Source organism: Sorex araneus, chromosome 4 (assembly GCF_027595985.1).
Source record: "Sorex araneus isolate mSorAra2 chromosome 4, mSorAra2.pri, whole genome shotgun sequence".
Taxonomy (NCBI): domain Eukaryota; kingdom Metazoa; phylum Chordata; class Mammalia; order Eulipotyphla; family Soricidae; genus Sorex; species Sorex araneus.
The window spans coordinates 87,212,200-87,238,481 of NC_073305.1; the positions used below are offsets into that span (position 1 = coordinate 87,212,200).

General features: G+C 40.8%; 1 protein-coding gene across 1 annotated transcript in view; it reads left to right on the forward strand.

Annotated features, from left to right (window-relative positions):
* The first annotated feature begins 1,818 nt into the window (after positions 1–1,818).
* Positions 1,819–26,282, forward strand: part of EFHC1 (EF-hand domain containing 1) — a 74,294-nt gene continuing 49,830 nt past the window's right edge. The window contains exons 1-3 of the mRNA XM_055136003.1: positions 1,819–1,991; positions 10,249–10,470; positions 18,761–19,048. Of these exons, the coding sequence (XP_054991978.1) occupies positions 1,932–1,991; positions 10,249–10,470; positions 18,761–19,048 (570 nt within the window). The 5' untranslated portion in view covers positions 1,819–1,931. The remainder of the gene's footprint in view (positions 1,992–10,248; positions 10,471–18,760; positions 19,049–26,282) is intronic.

A 26,282-nucleotide genomic window follows, 5' to 3' on the forward strand; every position in this document is an offset into this window, starting at 1 on the left:
AAATACACTATGCTAGGCTTTAAACTACCATGGTCTTCTCAGAAAGGCATTTGAGCAGAGAGCACTCCTCAAATAGAAACAGATGTCACAACTGACAATAGGCTTAGGTATGACTCACCCTTTCCAGTCCCCAAGGCTCCTTTCTTCCCCAACATAGAAAATATTGCCCCAAGTTTAGTAAAGAAGGGATCTTGGAAGTGTGTCCTAATGTTTATGGAATTTATCTTAAGAAAGAGGGAAAGGCGGGGTCCTGGGTGAGTGTGATGTCATTAGGAAGAGTAAACAAGTGATTCTGGGTACACAGTATTCACAAGGTGGAATAAACTTCCTTTCTAAGGTTGAATTTACCATTTTGACATATTCTGCCAGTGGCTCATTCTAGTTGCTAAGATACAATTCAATGAGAGATAACTTTTAAAGATTTCATCATCAAGATTGTCTATGCATTATTTTGTTTTAAAGATAGCAACCAATCACTGCTTTAGGCACCCCTAGTAGAATCTACCCTGAGTGCTAGTAGATTCATGTCCTGGGACCCTGAATTTCACAGCCTTTAGTGAAACCCAGCGGGGCATTTGCTGTGACAAACAGCAAGTACAGCTGCTGTGTGTATTGTAGCAAACTATCCACAACACTGGAAAAATTTTTCTGGGTCTGACCCCAACTCTCTCACGTTCGTAAATTGGCTCATTATCAGAAACTTCTGTTTAAAAAGTCAGACCTTGAGCCCTATTTTCAGACCAAAGGAGTCTGGTTTGACTTATTTTTTATTTGTAAACATCTTCATGCTGATTTTAGCTATTTTTCACTCCTGAAAATATTTCAGATAGGATTACATTTTTAAAAATATTAATGCAAACAATTTTTGTTAATAGCGCCACAAGGGGAGAATACCTCTGATGCTAAGATGTTCCACTTCTCTTTTTTTTTTTTTTTTGCCACACCCAGAGATGCTCAGTGCTCAGGTATTACTCCACGTGACTCACAGGAGACCCAGGTGATGCCTCCTTAACCACTGAACTAGTTCTCAGGGCCAGGTATTCCACTTCTCTTATTTGCTTCGTATGCCTCAGCTTTCTCTTTGAAGGAACTTAATGCCTCTGATTCTTTTTCACTGCTGCCACAGATAAGAATTAACTAGAGATTAGGAGCCAAGAACCTGAAAGATCTTCAATCAAATGCTGAGCATCCTGAGGCAAGTATCCAACGTCCGTCTTAAGAACTCAGAAGTGCAAAACTAAAGGGATTGACAATTTTTTTTCAAAGGTGAAGCTGGTAAAAATAAATAAACAGAATAGAATAGAATAACCAAGATTCGTGACCAGATGGTTGCTTTAGATAACTGAACACTGTGTAACAATACAATTTTCTGCAATCCTGGTCTGTGAGAAATTCGAGTCTGGGCATTGGTTTAAACCTTTTTCACCTGGCGCCGGGAGGGTTGAATGGAGGCAAGGAACTCCCCATGCTCTGTAAGGAGCATGTAAGGATCCATGCATCTAAGGATCCACGCCCACCCACTCGCCAACTTCACAAATGAGTGAGTGCTACGACGCTCCCACAGCGCGAGTAACTTCCGGGAGAAGCATGCGCGGTGGTAAGGGGCGAGGAGAACAGGGTGGTGGGCGTGGCTAAGACGCGCGGGCGGGGCGAATACGTGGGCGGGTTCCACTCATCAACTTTCCCCTGCTCCCGCTAACCACGCCCCTTTCGCCGCGGCCGTCCTAACGCGAGAAGGCCGAGGCTTCGCGCGGGGGGTGGGTTGCGCACGCGCAGACGCGCCCCGCCCGCGCCTGCGCCCTGGCGGTGTTTGGCGTTACCATGGAGCTGCAGCGGCCGTGCGGGTTGGGGTTCGGCGAGCGGGACGCGGGGCCGCGGCCGCCGGGCGTGCGGAGCCCTCCTGAGGCGGCGGCGGCGACGGCGGCGGCGCGATGTCCCAGTCCCTGCACGGCCTGCCCTTTCTCCCGGGCACGTCCTTTAAGGACCCCACGGTGAGGACGCGGTCCGCCCGGCGCCCCCGCGACTGCCTCAGGACTCGGTGGGCTGCGGGCGCCGCCGCCGAAGTTTCTCCTCACGCCCGGGAGACCCTCCCTCCCTCGTCCGTTTCACCCCCCGCCCGGTGGCCGCGCTCTCGGGTGGCCGGACTCCGGGCCCCCGCCGCCCTCACCTCCTCCTCGCCCCGTTGGCCCGCCGCGCCCGATCTTCCCCTCAGCCCCGCGGCCGCGCCCCGCCGCGCACTCCCTCCTTGGGCTCCGCTGCGGAATCCCCGGCCCAGAAAGCGCGTCAGGTTTTTTGTCTGCCAGTCATGGGCACTTCCTCTCCTCTGCCTTTCTTCGTCTCATTTCCACCTACTCTTCTCAGCCTTCCTCATCTCATCCCACCCCGTTTCCGCCCAGTCTTTCCCTCCCTCCCTCCCTTCCTTCCTTCCTTCCTTCCTTCCTTCCTTCCTTCCTTCCTTCCTTCCTTCCTTCCTTCCTTCCTTCCCTCCCTCCCTCTTCCCCCTTCTTCCTTCCGTCCTTCCTTCTCTCTTCCCCTTCCTTTCCTTCCTTCCTCCTTCCCCCTCCTTCCTTCCTTCCTTCCTTCCTTCCTTCCTTCCTTCCTTCCTTCCTTCCTTCCTTCCTTCCTTCCTTCCTTCCCTCTTCCCCTTCCTTCCTTCTTTCCTTCCTTCCTTCCTTCTTCCCCCCTTCTTCCTTCCTTCCTTCCATCCTTCCTTCTGTCCCTCCTTCCTTCCATCCTTCTCTATTCCCCTTCTTTTTCTTTCTTCCTTCCCTCCTTCCTTCCATCCTTCCTTCCTTCTCTCTTCCCCTTCCTTCCTTTCCTTCCTTCCTTCCTTTCTTTCTTTCTTTCTTTCTTTCTTTCTTTCTTTCTTTCTTTCTTTCTTTCTTTCTTTCTTTCTTTCTTTCTTTCTTCCTTCTCTTCCTTTTTCCTTCCTCCATCTCTCTTCCCTTTTCCTTCCTCTCTTCCCTTCCTTCCTTCTCTATTCCCCTCCCTCCCTCCCTCCCTCCCTCCTTCCCTCCCTCCCTTCCTCCCTTCCTTCCTTCCTTCCTTCCTTCCTTCCTTCCTTCCTTCCTTCCTTCCTTCCTTCCTTCCCTCTCCCTCCCTCCCTCCCTCCCTTCCCTCTTCCTTTTCCCTCCCTTCCTCTTTCTCTCTCTCTCTCTCTGCCTTCTCTCTCCCTCCCTCCATACTAGAAATCCCTCTTGGCAAGGCTTGAGGGACCTTATGGGATGCCAGAGATGGAACCCATTTTGCCACTTGTAAACTTAAACACCCCTATGCGCTGTGTTAATTCTCTGACCCTACTGCCTAGTCTTTATGCCTTTTTTTTTTTTTACAATCTAATCCAACTATGTCCCCCCTCAGTTTTTTTAGTGGCCCTTTGCAAAGTTAGGCTATGCCCATCTTCCTCTTAATCCATCATTTTGGCTTTGTTGGCAGTAAAACTATATCAGGTGGGGCCAGGGTGATAGCACAGTGGGGAGGGCGTTTGCCTTGCAGGTGGCCAACCCAGGTTCGATCCCCGGCATCCCATATGGCCCCCCAAGCACCACCAGGAGTGATTCCTTAGTGCAGAGCCAGGAGTAACCCCTGAGCATCACTGGGTGTGACCCAAAAACCAAAAAAAAACCAAAAAGAAAACCTATCTCAGGCCCCTAACCTGCAATCCTGTAGCTTGCTTTTTTTCCCTAACCCTATACTTTCTTCCTCCCCACCCCCCATACCTCTAAACTTTGTATGAGTTCTTAGATTTAGGTTTGGTTTAGTGCCTCTGCTGTCTTGTGGCTTTAATTGTATTCTTTACAGCAAAACTGAAGAGAAAGAAGCTTCCTGACATAGTTTAACCCTTGACAACATTATTGAATATTGGTTTCAGTTATATAACAGTTACATGTTGATGATCTGTGTTGAGAAATATGGAAAATTAATGCTGAAAGTCAGTATGCTGATTATCATAGGTGAAGCATCTTATTTTATATTCTTATACTTTAGTAATTTGCACCAAGTTCCTCTTCATGGTAAATACTATACCAGTGTAAAATTCTTAGAATAAATTAAAGTTTGATGAGGGAATTTGGATTCTAAGTATCTTGCATAGTTACTCCACACTAAGACAGCCCCACAGGTTTTTCCCTTTCCTGGAGTTTTCTTTTTTTTTTTTTCTTTTTGGATCACACCTGGCAGTGCTCAGGGGTTACTCCTGGCTCTGCACTCAGGAATCACCCCTGGCGGTGCTCAGGGGACCATATGGGATGCTGGGAATTGAACCCGGGTCGGCCGCATGCAGGGCAAACGCCCTACCCGCTGTGCTATCACTCCAGTCCCTGGAGTTTTCATTTTTATGTAATCCGGAACAGTGATCGTCAGCCTCTGGCCCATGGACCAGTGCCAACTGCAGGTTGTAGAAAAATTGACAACTTCTGGTCTACCACCTTGGTTCTAACTACTGGTCTGTGCACTGGTATGCAGAACAGGCCAGTCCACAGATGTGAAAAAATTGAAGAACGCTTATGTAGAAAATGTTTGAAGTCCTGTTACTGCCCTGTGTAGGAATGACCTAAGCATTGAGCTTGAATGTGGGTTTATCCTCAAGATACAACTGCATGGATTTGGGGAATCACAATGTGAATTGGAGATACTAGGCTCTGAATATATATTTCTGTACTATAAGAAAGGTGAACGAACTATTTCTTGACATGTTTCATATTTTAAATATACTGACCAACTGTTAGCTGATCTCTTTTATTTGAAATTTGAATAACATGGTCACTCTTCATAACTCTCAGGACATCAGAAGGTGAATCTTAATGATTAAAGGGATAGGGAGGTCTGAGGTCTTTTTTCTGGGGTGCTCAAGAAGTTCGTTAATAATAAAGTAAACGTGATGGCAGACGTGTTATTATGAGGAAACCAAGGAAGCAGCTGATACGGCTTCTTTCTCTAAAGGTGAAAGAAGGAATTTGAAGTTACCCAGTGAAGAAATTAGAAGTCAACCCGTTTTGTTATATGTTTTTTGTGATATATCTTGATTAGCTCCAACCAACTTGTGACTCAGAACATGTGACCATTTAAAAAATGAAAGGTTCACAAGTAATGACTTGGTTTCTTTCTTTCTTTTTTTTTTTTTTGCATACCCATCTGTCCTCAAGGCACTCCTGATAGTGCTCAGGGTACCCTGTGGGGTGCCCGGGATTAAAATTCAGGTCGACTGAGTGCAAGGCCTTGCCCACTGTACTCTCTCTCTGATCCCAGTTTATATTGCTTTAAGCAAAAGAAATTTATTATATACTTTATGTAAGTGCAGATCTTGAAGGATGGTAAGTTGAGCTGTGAAGAAATGAACAGGTTGGGGCTGGAGAGAGCACAGTGGGTAGGGCATTTGCCTTGCACGCGGCCAACCCGAGTTCATTTCTCAGCATCCCATATGGTCCCCTAAGCACCGCCAGGAGTAATTCCTGAGTGCATGAGCCAGGAGTAAACCCTGTGCATCTCCGGGTGTAACTCAAAAAGAAAAAAAGAAATGAACAGGTATATGAATTATCTCTTCATTAAAAAATGCTTTTTGATTAATAGAATTTTTGTTCAGTATTTTTAGTTTAGGGCTAGAGCAATAGCACCGCGGTAGGGCATTTGCCTTGCACGTGGCCATCCCAGGTTTGATTCCTCCACCCTTCTTGGAGACTCCGGCAAGCTACTGAGAGTATCTCGCCCACAGGGCAGAGCCCGGCAAGCTACCCATAGCGTATTTGATATGCGGAAAAAAAAAAAAAAACAGTAACAAGTCTCACAATGGTTACTGGTGGCCACTTGCTAAAAGAGCTTATCGATGAGCAAGAGGATGACAGAGATACAGTGATAGTGATTTTTAGTTTAGAATGTATATGTGTATGTATATGTACATGTTTGTATATATGTAAGTCACTGTCACTGTCATCCCATTGCTCATCAATTTGCTCGAGTGGGCACCAGTAACGTCTCCATTGTGAGACTTTTAATTTTTTTTGGCATATCAAATACTCCACAGGTAGCTTGCCACTCTCTCAGAGTGGGCTGGAGGAATTAAACCCGAGTCGGCCATGTGCAAGGCAAACTCCCCTACCGCTGTGCTATCATTCCAGCCCACATATATGTAAGCATATGGTTTAAAACATCTAACAGAAGAGAACAAAAAGGAAAAAATAAAATAATTATCCTTAATTTTGATTTTTATTTTCTTCCAGTTTTGATTGACATATAACATTGTATAAGTTTGAAAACTATAATGGGTTACTTTAATACCATTTAATAAAGTGATTATCTCCATAGCATTATCTAACATCTCTGTTCTGTCAAATAATTGCAATTTTTTTGTGGTAAGAACATTTAAGATAAAGTCTCAAGTATTTAATGTAGCGTTACTAGCTATCATAGTCGTGGTGCACTGTCATCCCATTGTTCATTGATTTGCTTGAGCGGGCACCAATAACATCTCCATTGGGAGACTTGTTACTGTTTTTGGCATATCGAATACGCCACAGGCAGCTTGCCAGGCTCTGCCATGCAGGCAGAATACTCTAGGTAGCTTGCTGGGTTCTCTGAGAGGCACAGAGGAATTGAACCCGGGTTGGCCACTTGCAAGGCAAACACCCTACCCATTGTGCTATCACTCCAGCCTGGTGTACATTAAATTAACAGACTATTTTTTTGTTGTTCTTTTTTTTTTTTGGTTTGAAGGCCACACCTGGCTATGCTGAGGGCTTACTCCTGGCTGCGTACTCAGGGATCACTTCTGCTGGTGCTCAGGGGACCATATGTAGTACAGGGATTGAAGCAGTAATTGGCCATATTTGAGGCAAGCTCCTTTCCCCTGTGTGCTCGCTGTCTAGCCTAGCAAAACTTTTTCATCTTATAACTGAAGAAACTATAAATTTGTACGTTTGATCAATTATTTCTCAATTGCTTTCACCCTTCTACCCCCGGGTAATTACTTCTTTACTCTCTGTTACTATGATTTTGGCTTTTTAATCTGTGTGAATACAGTATCTTTTTCATAACTTCACCTAGCATAATTCCCTAGAGTTTTATCCAAGCCATCATAAAAATCAGGACTTCCGCATATCCTGTGGTTGAATAATTCTCCTGTTGTATGTGAGAGTTTATTACCCATACCCAGGCAATGCGTGGCATGCACGCGCGTGCACACACACACACACACACATATACACATGTATGCATGCACACACACACCTCACATTTTAATTCATGCATTTGTTGGACACATTGCTTCAATACTTTGACTGTTATGAATAATACTTCAGTGAACATTAGATGCAAATAAAAAATTCTCATCTTTCTTTCTATATTTAATACCTTTTCCCCCATTTCCTTGCATAATTTTACTGACTAGAACTTAGTGTTATGTAAACTAGGAGTCATTAGAGTGGGTATCTTTATCTTATATATGTCTTTGAGGAAAAGCACCCACTTTTTCAGTATTGATTACGATACGATGTTGCTGTGGGTTTGTTATTGTACTGGACGATGGTCCTTTTATACATGATTTTTCAACATTTTCATCATGAAAATATGTGTTTTGTCAGCCACCTTTTCTGCATCTAGTGAGATGATCTGGTGATTTTTATCTTCTGTTAATGTGGTATCATATATCAATTTATATTGCAAACCATCCTTGCATCTCAGAAATAAATATCATTTTATCATATTGTATGATTCTTTGTGCTGTTAAATGCAGTTTGCAGATCTTTTGTTGAGAATTTTTGCATCTATATCAGTAGGGACGTTAGTCTATAATTTTTTTCCTTGAAATATTCTAATCTGGTTTTTATATCAGGGTAGTGCTGGCCTTTTAAGATTATGTTGGGAAATATTTCTTCCTGTTCACTTGCTAGAATGAAGGAGTATTCATTCTAATTTAAATATTTGGTAGAATCCACTAGTGAAACTAATGGATACTAGTGAAACTAGAAGTAGTGAAATCTTGGGCATTTCTTTTTTAGAAGGTGTTTGAATTCTAATTTAATCTCTTTTATTGGTCTGTTTGGATTATCCTATTTCTTGATTCAGACTTAAGTTGCATTTTTGGGGGAATTTATAAATATATTTTAAATTACCAAACTTGCTGACATGTTCTTGTTCATAGTAGTTTCTCATGATCTTTTGTATTTGTTGTAATGACAAAATTTGCATTTCTGATTTCCCATAAAATTGCACTATATCTTAATAAAAAGGATCAGGGTGGAATAATTAAGTTTAAGACTGTAATATGCATGTATTGTCTTCTAAATGAATGTATGAATATGTGTGTCATTGTAATAAGGAAGTCCATTTTTCCCCCCTGATTATGAAAGCCAGGCAGTTGTGCAGAGATAAGTTTCCATTGGTTCAAGGACTAAAATAATCAAAAATCTCATGCTAAGACCAGTTTAATTTTTTAAAAAAAAAGATTTTTTATTGAATCACCATAAATTACAAACTTATTCATGACTGAGTTGCGGGCAAACAATTTTCCAACATCAGTCCTTTCACTAGTTTTCTCCTCCACCAGTGTCCTCATTTTCCCTCCAACACCCCAATCTGCCACTGTGGAAAGCAATCTTTTCATCCCCCACCCCACCTTTTTAGATACAGTGGTTTACAAAACTTACTGATGGAATTGCATGTCACTTTATCTCCTTTCACAACCTAGCCCTTCTCCAGAGTGACCATTTCCCTCTATCATAATCGTAGTGGTCCCTTCCTTGACCTCTCCTACCTCATTCCCCTTTTCCTCCACCCCCAAAAGCTTCCCTTTAAAAGAAAAAGAAGAAATGTCAAAAAAAAAAAAAAAAGAACCAGTTCTGTTTTTCCTGTCTGTTGCCTTTTGGCATTGGTTATTCCCCCTAATGTTTCTTTGTAGCCTGCATATGAGTGATATTATTCTGTGTGTGTCCCTTTCCCCTTGACTCATGTCACTTAACATGATACTCTACAGATCCATCCATGTGTCAGCAAATTGCATGATTTCATCTTTTATCATGGCCAAATAGTTTTTCATTGTGTATATGTACCATAAATTCTTTATCCAGTCATCTGTTCTTGGGCGCTTGGGCTGTTTGCAGATTTTGGCTATTTTGAATAGTGCTTCAACAAACATAGGAGTGCTGGGGTCTTTTCTACATTGGGTTTTTGAGTCCCTGGGATATATTCCCAGGAGTGGAATTGTTGGGTTGTAAGGAAACACAATTCTTAGTTTTTTTGAGGAATGTCCATATTGTCTTCCCAAAAAGGCTAAACCAGTTCACATTCCCACCAGCAGTGAAGGGGGGTCCCTTCCCCTCCTCCATCCAGTCCAGCACTGGTTGTGGTTATTTTTTGATGCATAGAAGACCCTTTGTTTTTACGTAAATATTCATCTCACACTCTAAATTCTGTGATTCCTCATTACCCTATCAAATGAAGTACATGAGGAGGCTAGTGAGCTCAGGCAGCTGCTTTTCCTTGGGTCTAGGAAAGTGATTTAGCTTAAAATACAAGAAATTTCTCCAAGGGGTAGGACACTTGTCTTGCACACCCCTGACTTGGGTCATCATATATGTCCTGCTAAGCATGGCCAGGAGTGATTTCTGAGTGTGGAGCCAGGAGTAAGCCCTTAAAATCACCGTGTGTTGCCCCAACACACACACACACATGTATGTATGTATGTGTGTGTGTGTGTGTGTGTATATATACATATATACATATATATATATATGTATATATAAGACATTTCTGGGCCAAAGAGATAAAGAGATAGCTGAATGGACTGGGTGCATGCTTTACACAAAAAGGTGGTTTGGATTCAGTCTCCAGGGCCACATGGTCCTCTGAGCATTGCTGGGTATGATCCAATAATTTAATTTTTCATGGAACATATTAAGAACATTTTAATGTAATGCTGAACTTTCTGATTTAAATTTAGTGCTTTTTGTTTTTTGGCTTTTTGGGTCACACCTGGTGATGCACAAGGGTTACTCCTGGCTCATGCACTCAGGAATTAACTTTGCGGTGTTCAGGGGACCATATGGGATACTGGGAATTGAACCTTGGTCGGCCGTGTGCAAGGCAAATGCCCTACCTGCAGTGCTATCGCTCCAGCCCTGTAAATTTAGTGATCTTTTTACACAACAGTTTAAGTAGTTTTTCTATAGTTTGCACTTTTTTCAAAAATATTAATATCAATGACTAACAATATTAATCATAAAATATTATTAATGACATACTTCTTTTCTTTCTCAGAAAACAGCCTTTCACAGAAGCCAGACATTGGACTACAGGAATGGCTATGCAGTTATTCGACGTCCAACAGTTGGGATAGGTGGGGATCCTCTCCCGCTCAACCAGCTGTCCCAGGATGAACTGGAGGAATTGGCCTCCAAGACTCCACTTCTAACTTACGGTGAAGCTAGACGGGCCCCACCTGCACAATTTGTTCCTGCACATGTGGCTTTTGACAAAAAGGTATCATCTGGAATTTTTGGATTACCCCCTTGAATTCAGATTTCTGAGAGCCAACTGTGCAGAAAAGTCAGTAAACCACAGGTTTTCCAGAGTGCTCTGAGGAAAAATTATTCAAATGCCTCAACCCTTAGTCATAGACAGCTGAACTCAGGATTAAAAGAGTCTTTCTTCGGTCAGGAAGCTGATTACAGAGAATAATTCCCTGTAGTCTTCACTGGAATATTTTCCGGATACAGTTGGATGAATTCTAAATTACTGTTTATTATATAGCTCTGTATTTATTCCTCCTGGGTGTTTCCTACTTTTAAAAAGTCCTATATCCTGTAGTAATAACAAATCCCTTAATCTCTGTGAAGTACAAAATGTCATCATGACAAGACTCCATTTTGTTTATATAGAATATCTCATAAATTTTTGTTTTTCTCTGGGAATGTTTCAGGTTTGACATGAAGTGTACCCTTAGGATAGGATAGCATTTTTGTTTTTGTCATATTTACTCTGTGCTTTGTTGTCTGCATTGCCTTATATCCTTATCATCCTTAATTTTGTCACCAAGTCATTTCTTTTCAACTAAGATTAAAGTGTTTTTTTTTTCTCTTTTTGGGTCACACCTGGTAATGCACAGGGGTTACTCCTGGCTCTGCACTCAGGAATCACTCCTGGCGGTCCTCAGGGGACCATATAGGATGCTGGGAATTGAACCCGGGTAGACCGCGTGCAAGGCAAACACCCTACCCATTGTACTATCACTCCAGCCCCAGGTGAAAGTGTTTTTAACCTTAGCCATGCAGCAGACTCTCTAGTTGGACTTTTAAGAAAAACTCAACTCTCATTGATCCTAAGTTTTATATTTTAACATATGAAAGCTGAAGCTGAGAGCTGCTGGTCAGTTTTTATAAGTTAGCTTTCCTAATTTACTCCTAGCCTTTGTTCTTTTTTCTCTTGTTGCTTTTCTAAAGAATCTTTTACTAATTTTTTAATGTCTTAACATTTTTGTCCAACTAGTCACCCTTTAATGAGTACGCATTGATGCTAGAGATTCAACAATACAAAATAAGCTGGCAGTGAAACCATGCCACTTGCATTAATAATTGCTTCATGTAAAACTGTTTCTAAGTATCCAGTAGGATCCATATAACCTCCCCCTTTGCCATTTCAGTTGATTTATTTGACACTAACAAATCTACGTATATTGTTCTTAGACTGAATCTAAATATACACTAAATAGTATCAGTTATATAGGTGTTGTATATAAATACATGATTTCCCCTCCTCTCATTTTCCTACCCTTCCCTCTCCTCTCCTCCCTAACCCTTCCTCTTCCTTCCCTTCTTCTCTCTTCTTTTCATTTTTTTTAAATTTTGGGTCACACCCAACAATGCATAGGGCTTAATTTTGTCTCTGCACTCAGCCTCATCACAACTGGTGAGGCTCCGGGAGCCAATTGGGGTGCCTCAGATTGAACAGGGTTGTCCACATGGCAAGGCAAGTGACCTACTTCTGTACTATCTCTTCGAGTCCATTCTCTCCTAAAAAAAAAATTATGTGTGTGTGTGTGTGTGTGTGTGTGTGTGTGTGCGCGCGCATTCAAAGTTGTGATTGGTACTGCAAAATCAGAATATTAGGGAGAGGGATGAAAATATAAAGAGAAGAGTGGCATAGGCATTTTACAGTTTATCAAGATATAAATCTTATAACTTTATACTGAAAGTAATATTATAAACTGGAAAATAATAAAGTCAATCATATTAATGAGAAAGTAGTAACTTCAAATAGGGAGGACAAGAAAATAGGATTCGTGCTTTTTGTTTTTCTGTTGTTACTTTGTGCTATTGCCATTATTTATACTTTTACAAATTCATAACTTATTTCTGGAAAATTATTCATTTTACTTTAATCATATCATTTTAATATATAGATGTTCCTTACCATAGATAATGAAGTATAATAGTAGTTATATGTCTAGTTTTGAAACGAAAATTTCTTTTTTGCCCTGTGTGAACTAAGATTTATACAAATTAAATCAGTGTTTAATAATTGAGGAAATTCCAAAATGAATACCTTAATAGCCATCATATTTATCCAGATTTTGAACATTATTTATTCTTTTCATCATTCTTAGAATACAACGTCATTTCTTGTTTAGGTGATTAATGTCCAGGACATCTACTTTGACTACCTTCTTCTTTTTTTCCTCCTGTATAATTCTGCTCCTTGTTAACCATGATGTTCTACTTATTAAGCCAACTGTTCTTTCTTCTTTAACCTTCATGTTACTTCCTTTCAAACAATCTAGTCACTGTGGTACTTCTCTGTGTAAAGTTATACTTTGATGTCTGAAAAGAGTTGCTTTTATCTTCTGACTCCTTTAAACATTAGTATTTTGGGGCCTGAGAGATAATCTTGGGGTTAAAGTGCTTGCCTTGTGTGTGATCAATACCAGTCTGATCTTTGATACTACCTGGTCCTACTGAAAACTGTCAGGCGTGACCCATGAGCACAGAGCCAGAAGTAGCTCCTGAGAACTACTGGGTGTGAGTGACTCCAGAAACAAAAACACTTTATTCCTCACTTGACTGTCAGATTACTTGTAATCTGACTTCTCTTCACCTTTAAGTCCAACTTTGTCCAGGTAGCCAGATTTTACTAAATCTAGAAATGGTTCTTTTACTAGCAATATCTTTGGCCTGTTCTTTAGACCTGCTTACAAAGTTTCTTCCTTCTTAAAACTGCCCTTTTTGAATAGTTTTCTTCTTTCTTATTGTTTGCTTTTTACTCTGGCCTCCATAGAATTTAATGTAAACTGTACTTCATGCAGTAAGCATTTTTCAAGGTTCCATTTTCATTCTGTCTTCTTAAGAGTACTCACCCACTTCCATGGTTTCAGCTGTTACCTCATGGGAATAACTAACAAAATCTACAGTTTTGGGCATGTTGAAATTCCAGACCTTTCCAGACCTAGATATCCTGATACCGGGATAACTTCACCTGGATGAGCTATTGGAACCGCAGGTACTATATATATATATATATATATATATATATACTTAAATTTTATTTTATTCTTATTATTGTTATTATTGAATCACAGTGAGATACACAGATACAAAGTTGTTCATGATTGGGTTGCAAAGAATGTTCCAACACTCATCCCTTCACCAGTGCACATTTCTCCACTCTAATGTTCCCAGTTTCTGTATATTTCTGACTCAGCTCAGCTTCTTTCCCCAAAGACATGCTTTTTCTGTGTATTTTTCTTAATAGTTACTGTCACTGTATCCTGTTGCTCATCGATTTGTTCGAGCGGGCACCAGTAACGTCTCTCATTGTAAGACTTATTATTACTGTAATGTCATGATTTCTGGTAGTATAAATACTTATGTTTTAGGCATGCAATTTTACTGCATCATATCCCCCACTAGCATAAATATTCCTCTGCCTCTATCCTTAGGTACCTTCTTATCCACCCTCCTCCACCCCAGTTTGGCAGACTCAGTTCTGTAGGCCAACTCTCAGGATTTGTTCTCTTTGGTCATTGTCTATTCCCTTGCTTTTTTTTTTCTTTTTGGGTCACACCCGGTGATGCGCAGGGGTTCCTCCTGGCTCTGCACTCAGGAATTACCCCTGCCAGTGCTGGGGTAATTAATATGGGATGCTGGGAATCGAACCCGGGTTGGCCGAGTACAAGGCAAATGCCCTACCCACTGTGCTATCACTCCAACCCCTTGCTTTGTTTTTTAATGTGTCACATGTAAGTGAGATCATTCAGTATTTGTCTCTCTCCTTCTGATTTACTTTGTTTAGCATGAAACCATCCATTACATCTAAGTTGCAGTGAAAAAGATTTCATCTTTTCCTAGATCTGAATAGCAATTCATTGTACACCACAATTTATCTACTTGGGTTGTTTATAGATTTTTGGCTATTGCTAACAGCACTGCAATGAACATGTCTTTTCAAATTAATGTTCCTGTATTCGTGGGATAGATGCCAAGGAGTGATATTACTGGGTCAAGTGGGAGTTCTATTTTTAATTTTTTAAAAATCCTTATACTGTTTTTCACAGAGTTTGAACCAAAGTCTAACTAACAGTGAATGAGGGCTCCTTTCTTACCACAGCCCAGTAGCACTGATTGTTTCCAGCCTTTTTGATTGGTCCATTTTTACTATGTGAGGTCACTTCATTTTCATTTTGATTGCATTTTCCTAGTAGTGATAATGAACGTTTTTGCATATGCCTGTTAGCCAGCTATGTTTACATTGATATGTTATTTTCAGTTCCTCTCCCCAGGTTTTGATAGCTTCCTTGTTGTTGTTGAGTTTTGTGAATGCTTTATATATCCTGGATATTAGCCCTTTGTTCATGTGGGTTGTTGAACATTTTCTCCCACTTAGTATGGTCTTTTATTTCAGCGATTGTTTTTTTCACAGCAAAGAAACTCTTAAGTTTGGTGTATCTATTAATTTATTTATGCTTTTATTTCTTTACCAGTGTCATTGAATCATAGAAGATGTTGATAAAGAAAATAGCATGAAAATTTATACCTATGTTTATCTTAGTATGTTTTATGGTCTAATATTGTAGTCTACTATTGAAATTTTTTATCTATTTTGAATAAATTTTTGTGTATAAAGTGAGAAAGTGACTATGGATTCATGTTTTTGCATGTGGGTATCCAGTTTTCTCAGCACTGTTTGTTGAAGAGGTCTTTCTTGTTCTGCTTCATATATGTACCTTTTTTTCTTGCCTACTTCATATATTTACCTTCTTTAGATGCATGCAAGGCAAGCACCCTATTATTTGTACTATCTCTCTGGACCTATATTCTTTTATTTCATTTTTGACTGATTGCTCAGCAGTATGTTATTTAGTTTCCAAGTGTTTGAGTTATTTCTAGCTTTGTGGTTTATTTCCATCTTCAAAGCAGAGAGTTCTTAGAAGATACTTGATATGATTTTTATCTTCTTGATTTTATGGATACATGTGTATTTTCTAGCATGTGGCATATATAGGAAATGTTCTGTGTGCACTAGAGAAAAATGTTTTGGGGGAGTGGTGAGTCCTATACATGTCTGTTAACCTTGTCTCTTCCATTTTTGTTTCTCAAGGCTGTTGTTTTCATACTAATTTTTAAATTCGGTTCATTTATCTAACAGTGAGAGACAGATGTTAAATTCACATACTGTTGTCAGTTGCTTTCTTCAGGCCTGTTAATAGTTGTTACATATATTTTTTGCTTCTTTAAACATATGTAAATGTGTATATATATGTATATGAATAAATGTGTGTATATATATGTACATGAATACAAATGTCTATGTCTATGTCTATGTAAATGTATGTTTTGCAGTATATGCTGTCATTTTGATGTATCGATCCTTTGATTATTATATAGTGGTCATTTCTCTCCCTTATGTAATCTTTCAATATGAAATTTATTTAAGTCTGATACATGTTTATCTGATCACCGTGAGGTACAGTTACAGGCTTACAAACTTTTGTGCTTGTGTTTCAGTCATACAATGATCGAGTACATATCCCTCCACCAGTGCCCATTTTCCACCACCAATGGTCCCAGCATCCCTCCCGCACCCCGTCCCCTGCACCCTGCCCCACGTCTGTGGCGGGGCATTCCCTTTTGCTCTCTCTCTCCTTTTGGGTGTTGTGATTTGCAATAGAGGTATTGAGCGGCCATCATGTTCTGTCTATATGTCTACTTTTGGCACGCATCTTTCAACCCGAATGGGTTTTCCCAACATCCTTTACTTGGTGTTCCCTTCTCTATCTGAGCTGCCATTTCCTTCAGCATGTTAGGCCAGTTTCCAAGCCGTGGAACAGACCTCCTGGAATCATTTTTAGACTGCTCTCTATGTGATTGTTCTTTAGCTTTTGAGCCTGCTTTTCATGATAGTTCAGATGTGTCTTTTGTAAGAAGCAGAAGTATAGGTTCTGATAGTTTTCTGATCCAGCCACACCCTGCCTTTGGATTGGTGAATAAGACCATTGATATTAATTGAAATTATAGAAATAAAGGAGTATGTCGCCACTTTTAATATGGATCCTGGGTGTTTGTGAAGATATTTTACTTCTCCTGTACATTGATACATTGATATTGATATCTTTATTTCTATTTCTTTACCTGTACATTGATAAATGCCTTTTATGTAATGACCAGGTTATATTTGCTCTCCTCTTTTGGGTTGTCTATGTATGTTTGTCTTGAGATTACCTACAGTTTACCTGCGCTGTTTTGAGTCTGTATCTTTCTTAAGTTCAAAGTTTAAGTTGAACCTTGAGCCCATTATCCAAGACTCCAGTGTTACTCTTTCCCTTTCCACATTGCATATTTTTAGTATTTTGGGATTGATGCCAAGGATAGATGCTCTCCAGGTAGGGTTTCTTTATCTTTTATAGAAGACCATTCAGTGCGTTTTCCAGAGCTGGTTTAACAACAAAGAACTTGTTTAGCTGTTATTTGTAAAGAATTTCATCATTCCTTTGAATCTGAGTGTTAATCCAGCTGAATAGAATATTTTTGTTTGGAAATTTATTTCATTCAACATGTTAGCAGGCAATGATAGGTTTGATGCTTGTTTTCCTTAATCTCAACAATGGATCTCTTTTTTAAGTCTAGGCTTTTACTGTGTGGCCTGCAATCAGAAGAAGCAGGTGGGAGTTGTCTTTAATTCAGCTGGGGCTGGAAGATGTCCTAAGCTCCCCTTTGCTCTGCCCTGGATTTGGAATGGTGGGGCTTGCCCACAGCCAGGGCTATTTCAGGTTCACAAAGGACTCTTGTGAGCTTCTTGTGGTTTGCAGGGGGCAGCCGCAGGCCAATGTTATCTGTGCTGTAAATGTTGGCCCTGGATAACTTGTCTCTTCTATTTCCTGCCTCCAGCTCGAATTTTGTAAGGGTGGAGTCTCAAAGTTGTGATTCGGGTTTTTGGGTTGCCACTAGCTTATGCCTGGGCAGAGCTCAGCACTTCGGCAGTCTCTGCACTTCTGCCCCTCCCTGTGAATATTCTAAGTGTGCTGTAAGAGCTTGTGCATGGCCCATTGCTCTGCAGTGGAGAATGTTCTCTAGATGGTTGCAGGTTTCTCCAGTGCTCTTCTCATTGGTATCCTGTGCAGGGTTCTGTGTTTACTTCTCTGTTTTCTGCAGCCTTGACAATAAATACCCAAGGAGCACTCTCACATAGCTCCTTTCTCTGTCATCATGACCTGCCCTGCCCCTTCAACACGGTCTTGCCAGGTAATATAAGCTTGAAACTGGAGCCATTTTTGTCTTTTTCTTTCATTCAGTCCCTCACATTTAGGTAACTGCCTAATTAAGTATCTTACACTTTCATTTCATCTGAGAAGAAATTAAATTGGAAAGATATTTTTGTTTGTTTTGGGAGTGGTGCCACTCCTGGCAGGACAGGGTTACAGTACATATGGCTTGCCAGGGATCAAACCTAGGAGGGCTGCCTGCGAGGCAACTGCCCTGCTCACTTTATCACTTTAGGTAGCACTGTAGCATTTTTGTCCTGTTGTTCATTGATTTGCTGGAGTGGGCATCAATAATGTCTCCATTGTGAGACTTGTTACTGGTTTTGGCATATCGAATACACATGGGTAGCTTGCCACGCTCTGCCGTGCGGGTGAGATACTCTTCAGTAGCTTGCCGGACTTTCTGAGAGGGATGGGGGAATCGAACCCAGGTCGGCCATGTGCAAGGCAAACACCCTACCCACTGTGCTATTGCCCAGTTCATCACTATAGGTATCATTTGTATCACTTGTCATTTGTCAATTTGTTCAAATGATAATACCTATCACTCTAGGTATTAACTATTAATATATTGTTAACTGTTGTATTATAATTAAGCCTCAAGTTTATTTTTCTATGCTTTAACACTTCTACTTTTTCATCCTGAACAATTCCATTACGTAACTTTTCTGGAAAAATATTTGAAATGTAAGTATCAATTATGAGAAAATGAGATTCATTTTTATCACTTTCACTAGACCCTCCTTGGTTGAATGTTCTTCTTTTTTGCTATTTGAAAAGTGTTTCCCCTTCCAACTCAATTCACCTCCACCTCCTGCCTGGAAATCACATTATATTCTTTGTCTCCATAAACATGATCTTTGTTGTTGCTTGTTTTGTAGTCTCCTTTGTGTTGTCTCCTAGTGTCAACTGGGTAGAAGTGGGGGTGGCCCAGGCCCCAGTGGTCCTCTTTATAGGAGAGTATTATTGTTTTCTGTCTGAAAAATTACTATAATTCTAGTTCTCCTTCCTTTTATGTAGGTGCTGAAATTTAGTGCTTATTTCCAAGAAGATGTTCCTATGTCCCCTGAAGAACATTACAGAATCCGTCAAGTGAACATTTACTACTATTTGGAAGATGACAGCATGTCTGTCATGGAGCCTTTTGTGGAAAACTCTGGAATTCCTCAGGGCAAGTTAATCAAACGCCAGCGGCTACCCAAGAATGACCAGGGAGATCATTACCACTGGAAAGATCTAAATAGAGGAATAAACATTACAATTTATGGCAAAACTTTCCGCATTGTTGATTGTGACCAGTTCACAAAGGTATGGTATATCTGGTTTTTTTTTTTTTTTTGCCTGATTGTTTGTTTTTTTTACATTTTAGGCACAGTGATTTGCAATACTATTAATTATAGGCTTTCATGTATACAACATGAAAGGGTATCCAACATCACACCCTTCATCAGAGTATTCCCTAACCTCCATCATTGTCTCAGCATCCCCCTGCACCCTCAAATTACTCTCCCTACCCCTCCTGCCCTGGTAAATTCAGTTCTATAAAACAGTACTTAATTTCTGTGCTATAGCCATTTTATATGTTTTTGGAAATTATGCTGTCATTATTCTAATTCAAGAAGCAGTTCATTTCACTTATTAGGGTAAGAGCAAACTAATAATCTTTCCCATATGGATTGTATGTGGGTTCGTATAGTACATACTATTATGAGCTATGTAGCAAAAAATATCTTTTTTTATTATATTGATGCAAATCCATTCAAATAAAATTAAATTCTCTTTATCAGAGATTAGTTCATTTGATAAGAAACCAGTCCACAGACCAGAGAGATAGCTCAAAAGGTTAGATCTCTTTCTTGGCCTATAAGGAGCTATATATTTAAGCCCAGTACTGCATGGTCCCCCAACACTGTTGGAGGGACTCCTGAACTAGTTATAATCTTTAAGCCCTATTGAATGTGTCCTAAGAAGAAATATAGAAAGAAATAGAAGAAAGAAAGCAGTTGGGTTGCCAGTGCAAATAGTTGGGGCTAGAGCTAGTACACTGGATAGGACAATTGCCTTGTACATGGTTAACCCAGGTTTGATCCCTGGCATCCCATATGGTCCCCAGTGCATGACTAGGAGTAATTTCTGTGGTCAGAGCCAGGAGTAACCTTTGAGCATCCCTGGCTGTGGTTCCCCCAGAACAAAAGAATTTTAAAAACAAGTGGAGAGGCTGGAGAGATAGCACAGTGGGTAGGGCGTTTGCCTTGCACATGGCTGACCCAGGTTCAAATCTCAACATCCCATATGGTCCCCAAGCACTGCCAGGAGTAATTCCTGAGTGCAGAGTCAGGAGTATCCCCTGTGCATCGCCAGGTGTGACCTAAAAAGCGAAAAACAAAAATAGTGGAGAATAAGTGAGGGATGGAAATATGAAAAAGAATATCCCACCTATTGTAGGACGGAACTATGAAAGAGGCATTATACCAGGTATCTGAAGTTTTAGTTTATGAAAATTGCTCCTTTTCTTTTTGCAGATATGGACTAGCACATTTTTCACAATTTGTATGTTTTCTATAAATTGAGCTCACTATAGTTTAGGTCGAGTACCCATCCCTCCACCAGTACCCATTCACCTCTACCAATGATCCCAGTATCCCTCCCACCATCCACACCCCATCCCCCACCACCCCACCCTGACTCTGCAGCAGGGCATTCCCTTTTGTTCTCTCTCCTCTTGGGTGTTTTAGTTTGCAATAGAGATATTGAGTGGCCTTCATGTTCAATCTATAATCTGCTTTCAGTTTGCATCTTCCAACCCGAATGGGTCCTCCCAACGTCCTCTACTTAAACCTGCCATTTTTAAGGAATTACTTTTTTTTTTTTTTTGCTTTTTTTTGGGTCACACTCGGTGATGCACAGGGGTGACTCCTGGCTCTGCACTCAGGAATTACCCTTGGCGTTGCTCAGGGGACCATATGGGATGCTGGAAATCAAACCCAGGTCAGCCATGTGCAAGGCAAACACCCTACTTGCTGTGCTATTGCTCCAGCCCCAGGAAATACTTTTTTTATAAATAGACTTTTTTTTTTTTTTTTTTTTTGCTTTTTGGGTCATACCCAGAGATACATAGGGGTTACTTCTGGCTCATGCACTCAGGAATTACTCCTGGCGATGCTCAGGGAACCATATGAGATGCTGGGAATTGAATCCAGGTCAGGGTTAGATTAAAGCAAATGCCCTACCTGCTGTGCTATCGCTTCAGCCCCTAAATAAACATTTTTGAATACTTAATATGAATATATAGACAGATATAAGTAGACTTTAAAATTTTTTCATTGCATTCCCAAGGGGTGGGAAATCTGGGCCCCTCACCACTGATTCTCGGCCAGCCAAGCCATGGGTTTACTGCCAAGGCCCGAGGGTTTGATGCTGCTAGATCAGACCTACCTGGGCACCCAGGCAGTGCTAAGAGGCCTCCAGGTTTATACTGGTCTGTGTCCATATGACACCAGAAGTTGAACCTGGGTCCCTGCAGTATCTCCCAGCCCCTTAAAAATTGTTTTTAACAAATACAGAGGCAAAGATTTTCTCAATTGTTTTATGCTTCATTGACCTTAAACATTATTGTTACTTAATACTGAGTATGATGAATTTTAACCACATCCCGAAGTCTTAGAAATTCACTTGAATACATTTTGTTGATTGAGCACAAATCATCTGCTATAAGCTCTGTTCTGGGTGCCAGATATAAAGACCTGCATTCACAGATATTGTTGCATTCTGGGTAGAGGAAACACAGTGTAAGGAAACAAATATATAAAATTTCAAATGCTCATAAGAGGTATGAAAGACACTAAAGCAGAGTATATATATATATATATATATATATAAAATGCCTTTTGAAAAATGGTATAAATACGTAAAACAGAATTTATTATTTCTATAATTTTTAGATACATTCAGTGACAGCATTAAATATATATCACAAGTTTCTTTTTCGGGGGGTTGGGCCTCACCCTGCTGTTCGTGGGGCTTATTTCTGGTTTTCTGCTCAGGGATCACTCCTGGAGGGGCTTGGGGGACCTTATATGCTACTGGGGGGGGAGAGCGTCTAACTGGGATTGGCTGTGTGCAAGGCAAGCATCCTACCCCTGCATTGTCTGCTCACCATAACTTTCTTTTATAAATTAAGATTTTACTGATTTTTTATTAGTTTACAATGCTATGTGATTTACAATATATACTGCTTTGTATCTATATTAGCACAACCTTCTTTTTTAATTTTTTTAATTAATTTTTTTTATTGAATCACCATGTGGAAAGTTACAAAGCTTTCAGGCTTCTCAGTTACACAGTGTTCAAACACCCATCCCTTCACCAGTGCACATATTCCACCACCAAGAACCACAGTAAACCTCCCCCCACCACAACTCACCCCCCAGCCCCTCACCCTGCCTGTGTAGCTGATAAATTTCACTTTACTTTCTCTTTACTTTGATTATATTCAATATTTCAACAAAAAACTCACTATTATTGTTTGGAGTTTCTCCCCACAAAGTCAGACCTGCTAGAAAGGAAGCATTTGATAATTTGTTTTCCATTGCTGAGAATGAAGAGATGTGAGGTCATGTGGCCACAATAGCGGCTGCGAGATTTTGGATTTCTGTATTTTAGTAACTAAGTCCAGTGAAATATCTGCCAGAAGTTACATCATTGCTAGCTCGTACCTCTCTGCTACATTATATTCCACATATGAGTACAATCTTTCTATGTCTGTCTCTTTCTTTCTGACTCATTTCACTCAACATGATACTTTCCAGGTTGATCCACTTATATGCAAATTTCATGACTTCATGTTTTCTGACAGCTACATAGTATTCCATTGTCTAGGTGTACCAGAGTTTCTTTAACCAGTCATCTGTTTTTGGGCACTCCGTTTTTTTCCAGATTGTGGCTATTGTAAACAGTGCTGCAATGAACATAGAAATACAAATGTTATTTCTACTATATGTTTTTGCCTCTCTCGGATATATTCCCAGGAGTGGTATTGCTGGGTCAAATGGGAGCTCAATTTCTAATTTTTTGAGAATCGTCCATATTGTTTTCCAGAAGGGCAGAGCAAGTCGGCATTCCCACCAGCAGTGCAGATGAGTCCCGTTCTCCCCACATCCGCGCCAACACCAGTTGCTTTTGTTTTTTTGGATGTGGGCCAGTCTCTGTGGTGTGAGATGGTATCTCATTGTTGGTTTGATCTGCATCTCCCTGATGATTAGTGATGTCAAGCATTTTCTCATGTGCCTCTCAGCCATTTGAATTTCTTCTTTGGGGAAGTTTCTGTTCATTTCATCACCCCATTTTTTGATCGGGTCAGCAGTTTTCTTCTTGTGGAGTTCAACCAGTGCCTTGTATATCCTTGATATCAACCCCTTATCGGATGGGTATTGGGTAAATATCCTTTCCCATTCTGTAGGCTGTCTTTGTACTTTGGTCACTGTATCTTTTGAGGTGCAGAGGCTTCTTAGTTTAAGGTAGTCCCATTTATTTATCTCTGTTTTCACGTGCTAGCACAACCTTCTTGCTTTGAGACTTGGCTATTTTTCTTTTCTTTTTGGGTCACACTTAGCATTGCACAGGTGTTACTCCTGCCTCATGCACTCAGGAATTACTCCTGGTGGTGCTCAGGGGACCATATGGGATGCTGGGAATCGAACCCGGATCGGCAGTGTGCAAGGCAAACGCCCTACTTGCTGTGCTATTGCTCCAGCCCCGAGACTTGGCTGTTTTAAATAACACACATACCAACACAAAAGTACAAAAGTGATAAGAAAAATAAAACACTAAGTAAACCACATAAAGGGTATGTTTTCAGTGTAAAAGCTGAAACAATGAGGCAGAATGTCATCTTACTCAAATTCAGCTGGTAATATTCATGTGGAATATTTTTTTTTATTAAATCACTGTGAAAAAAAGTTACAAAGCTTTTAGGTTTAAGTCTCAGTCATATAATGAACAAAACCCCATCCTTTCACCAGTGTATATGTTCCACCACCAAGAACCCCAAATATACCCGCCTCCCAAGCCCATCTCCCAGACTGAGTAGCTAATTATCTTCATTTTATTCTCTCTATACTTTGAATACATTCAATATTTCAACAAAGAACTTACTATTATTGTCTGGAATTTTCCCCCAACAAACTTGCTGAAAAGGCATCATTTGATAATTTGTTTTCCATTGCTGAGAATGAAGAATATATGAGCTCACACAGCCGCAACAGCAGCCTCGCAGTTTTGGATTTCTGATATTTTAGCTCAGTTCACAGTCTAGAAGCATTTCCATAAGAAACTTCTGGGTGCCAAAATGGGTTAGTAGACCTCCCGGATCATAGTCTTTAAGGAGCAGAGGGGTCTGTTTCTTGGGTGGCTGTTCCAGATCTCATCTGGGCAGAGAGAGTGCTGGCAACACCCCCATCCCATGAACTCCTTCAAGCCACGTCACTGCAAACTCATACCTCTGGGTTGTGAGTTCTAGAAGATGGCGGACACCACATGGGTGCTGCTGCTGCTGCTGCCATCTCCCCACAGAAAGAAAGGATTGAGAGAGAATCCTTTTCCCTCCCCAGGCGGCATGGGGTTGTAGCTCAGTTCACAGTCTAGATGCATTTCTATAAGAAGCCGCTGGGTGCCAAAATGGGTTAGTAGACCTCCTGGATCATAGTCTTTAAGGAGCAGAGGTGCTGTTTCGTGCGCGGCTGCTCCAGATCTCATGTGGAATATTTTTACCACTCTATGCATGTCTGTGAAGGATGGCCAAAAAGAAAATGATTAGGAGTTACAAATAAATTTAAGCATGTAGGCAAGATTGTAAATGCATAATTTTTAATAAAAAATAAACTAGAGGGCCCAGAGAGATCATACAGCAAATAGGATGCTTGCCTTGCAGACAACCCGGGTTTGTTTCCTGGCATCACATCTGGTCCCCAGCATCGCCAGGAGTGATCCCTGAGCACAGAGCCAGGAGTAAGCCTTGAGAACCACTGGGTGTCATGCAAAAACGAAAATGAAAACAAAAAAACATGTACTTTGGGATCAACAGTATTTTCATAACTGATAATTGACAAAAGCTCTGTATTTCATGCCAATGATTAGATTGAACTACGTTTTGTTTATTTGATTGAATTAAGGTCACCTAGTGGGCTCAGGGTTTAGTCCTGGTTCTGGATTCAGGAATCACTCCCAGGAGCTGGGGGGAGTGGGGATCAGGGGACTGTATGTGGTGCCAGGGACCAAGCTTGGGTCAGTCACATGCAAAGCAAGCACCCTACCCACTGCACAAACACTCTAGCTCCTGAATTATATTATCAATAATTTATTTGTTGTATTAAGAAGTAGGTTTTTTCTTTCTTTTTTTAAAGTTTAAAATTTATATTTCTTAACTAGTTTGATTTTTCTTTAAGTTTGGACCTTTCACTGGATAAGGAAGGTAATGCTCTTTACAGAGTTATTTGAACCAAGAACAATCTATATTCAAATATATCATCACTACTACTCCTTCTCACCCTTTCCTAACTGCTCCAAATACATGTCTGATCCTTTCAAACAGAGTGAACATTTAAACAAAACAAATAAATAAACCAAATGATAGAACCACAGTTGTCAAAGACCAGAATTCATCTTTATGGAAGTATGACTGCTAATATAACCATTGCCAATCTTACTCCATAACTGTTGCTGTACAAGAGAATTTATTTTCTGCCTGGGTGGTGTGTAGGAGTGGTATATTTGTGTAAACCAGAGTCACTAACAATAGAAGAAGATCCAAGTCACAGCCACTTAAAAATGCACCTGTTTTTAATCGGGGGCTGGAGCAATAGCATAGCAGGTAGGGCGTTTGCCTTGCATGAGGCCGACTCAGGTTCGATTCCCAGCATCCGATATGGTCCCCCGAGCACCGCCAGGAGTAATTCCTGAGTGCAGAGCCAGGAGTAACCCCTGTGCATTGCCGGGTGTGACCCCCCCCCAAAAAAATGCACCTGTCAAGGAGGCAGGCTAGGAGGTGGGGGTTGGTGGGAGGGAATCTGGGGGCACTAGTGGTGGCAGTTTGATACTGTGACTGGTGTTGGAACATGGTATGCCTAAATGCAAGTATGAATAATTTTATGAATCACAGTATATATTTAAAAAGATTCAAATAATAATAACTGAAAGCCTACTCAAGCCACAGTCCAACTTATTGGTGTTTCTCTCTCTCTCTCTCTCTTTTTTTTTTTTTACTTTTTCATTATTGAATCACCGTAAGGTAACAGTTACTGACTTACAAACTTTCATGCTTGCATTTCAGTCATACAGTGGTTGAGTACCATCCCTCCAGACGTGCCCATTTTCCACCACCAATGGTCCCAGCATCCCTCCCACCACCTGTCCCCTCCACCCCACCCCACCTCTGTGGCAGGGCATTCCCTTTTGCTCTCTTTCCTTTTGGGTGTTATGGTTTGCAATAGAGGTATTGAGTGGCCATCATGTTCGGTCTATAGTCTACTTTCAGCATCTCGCATCC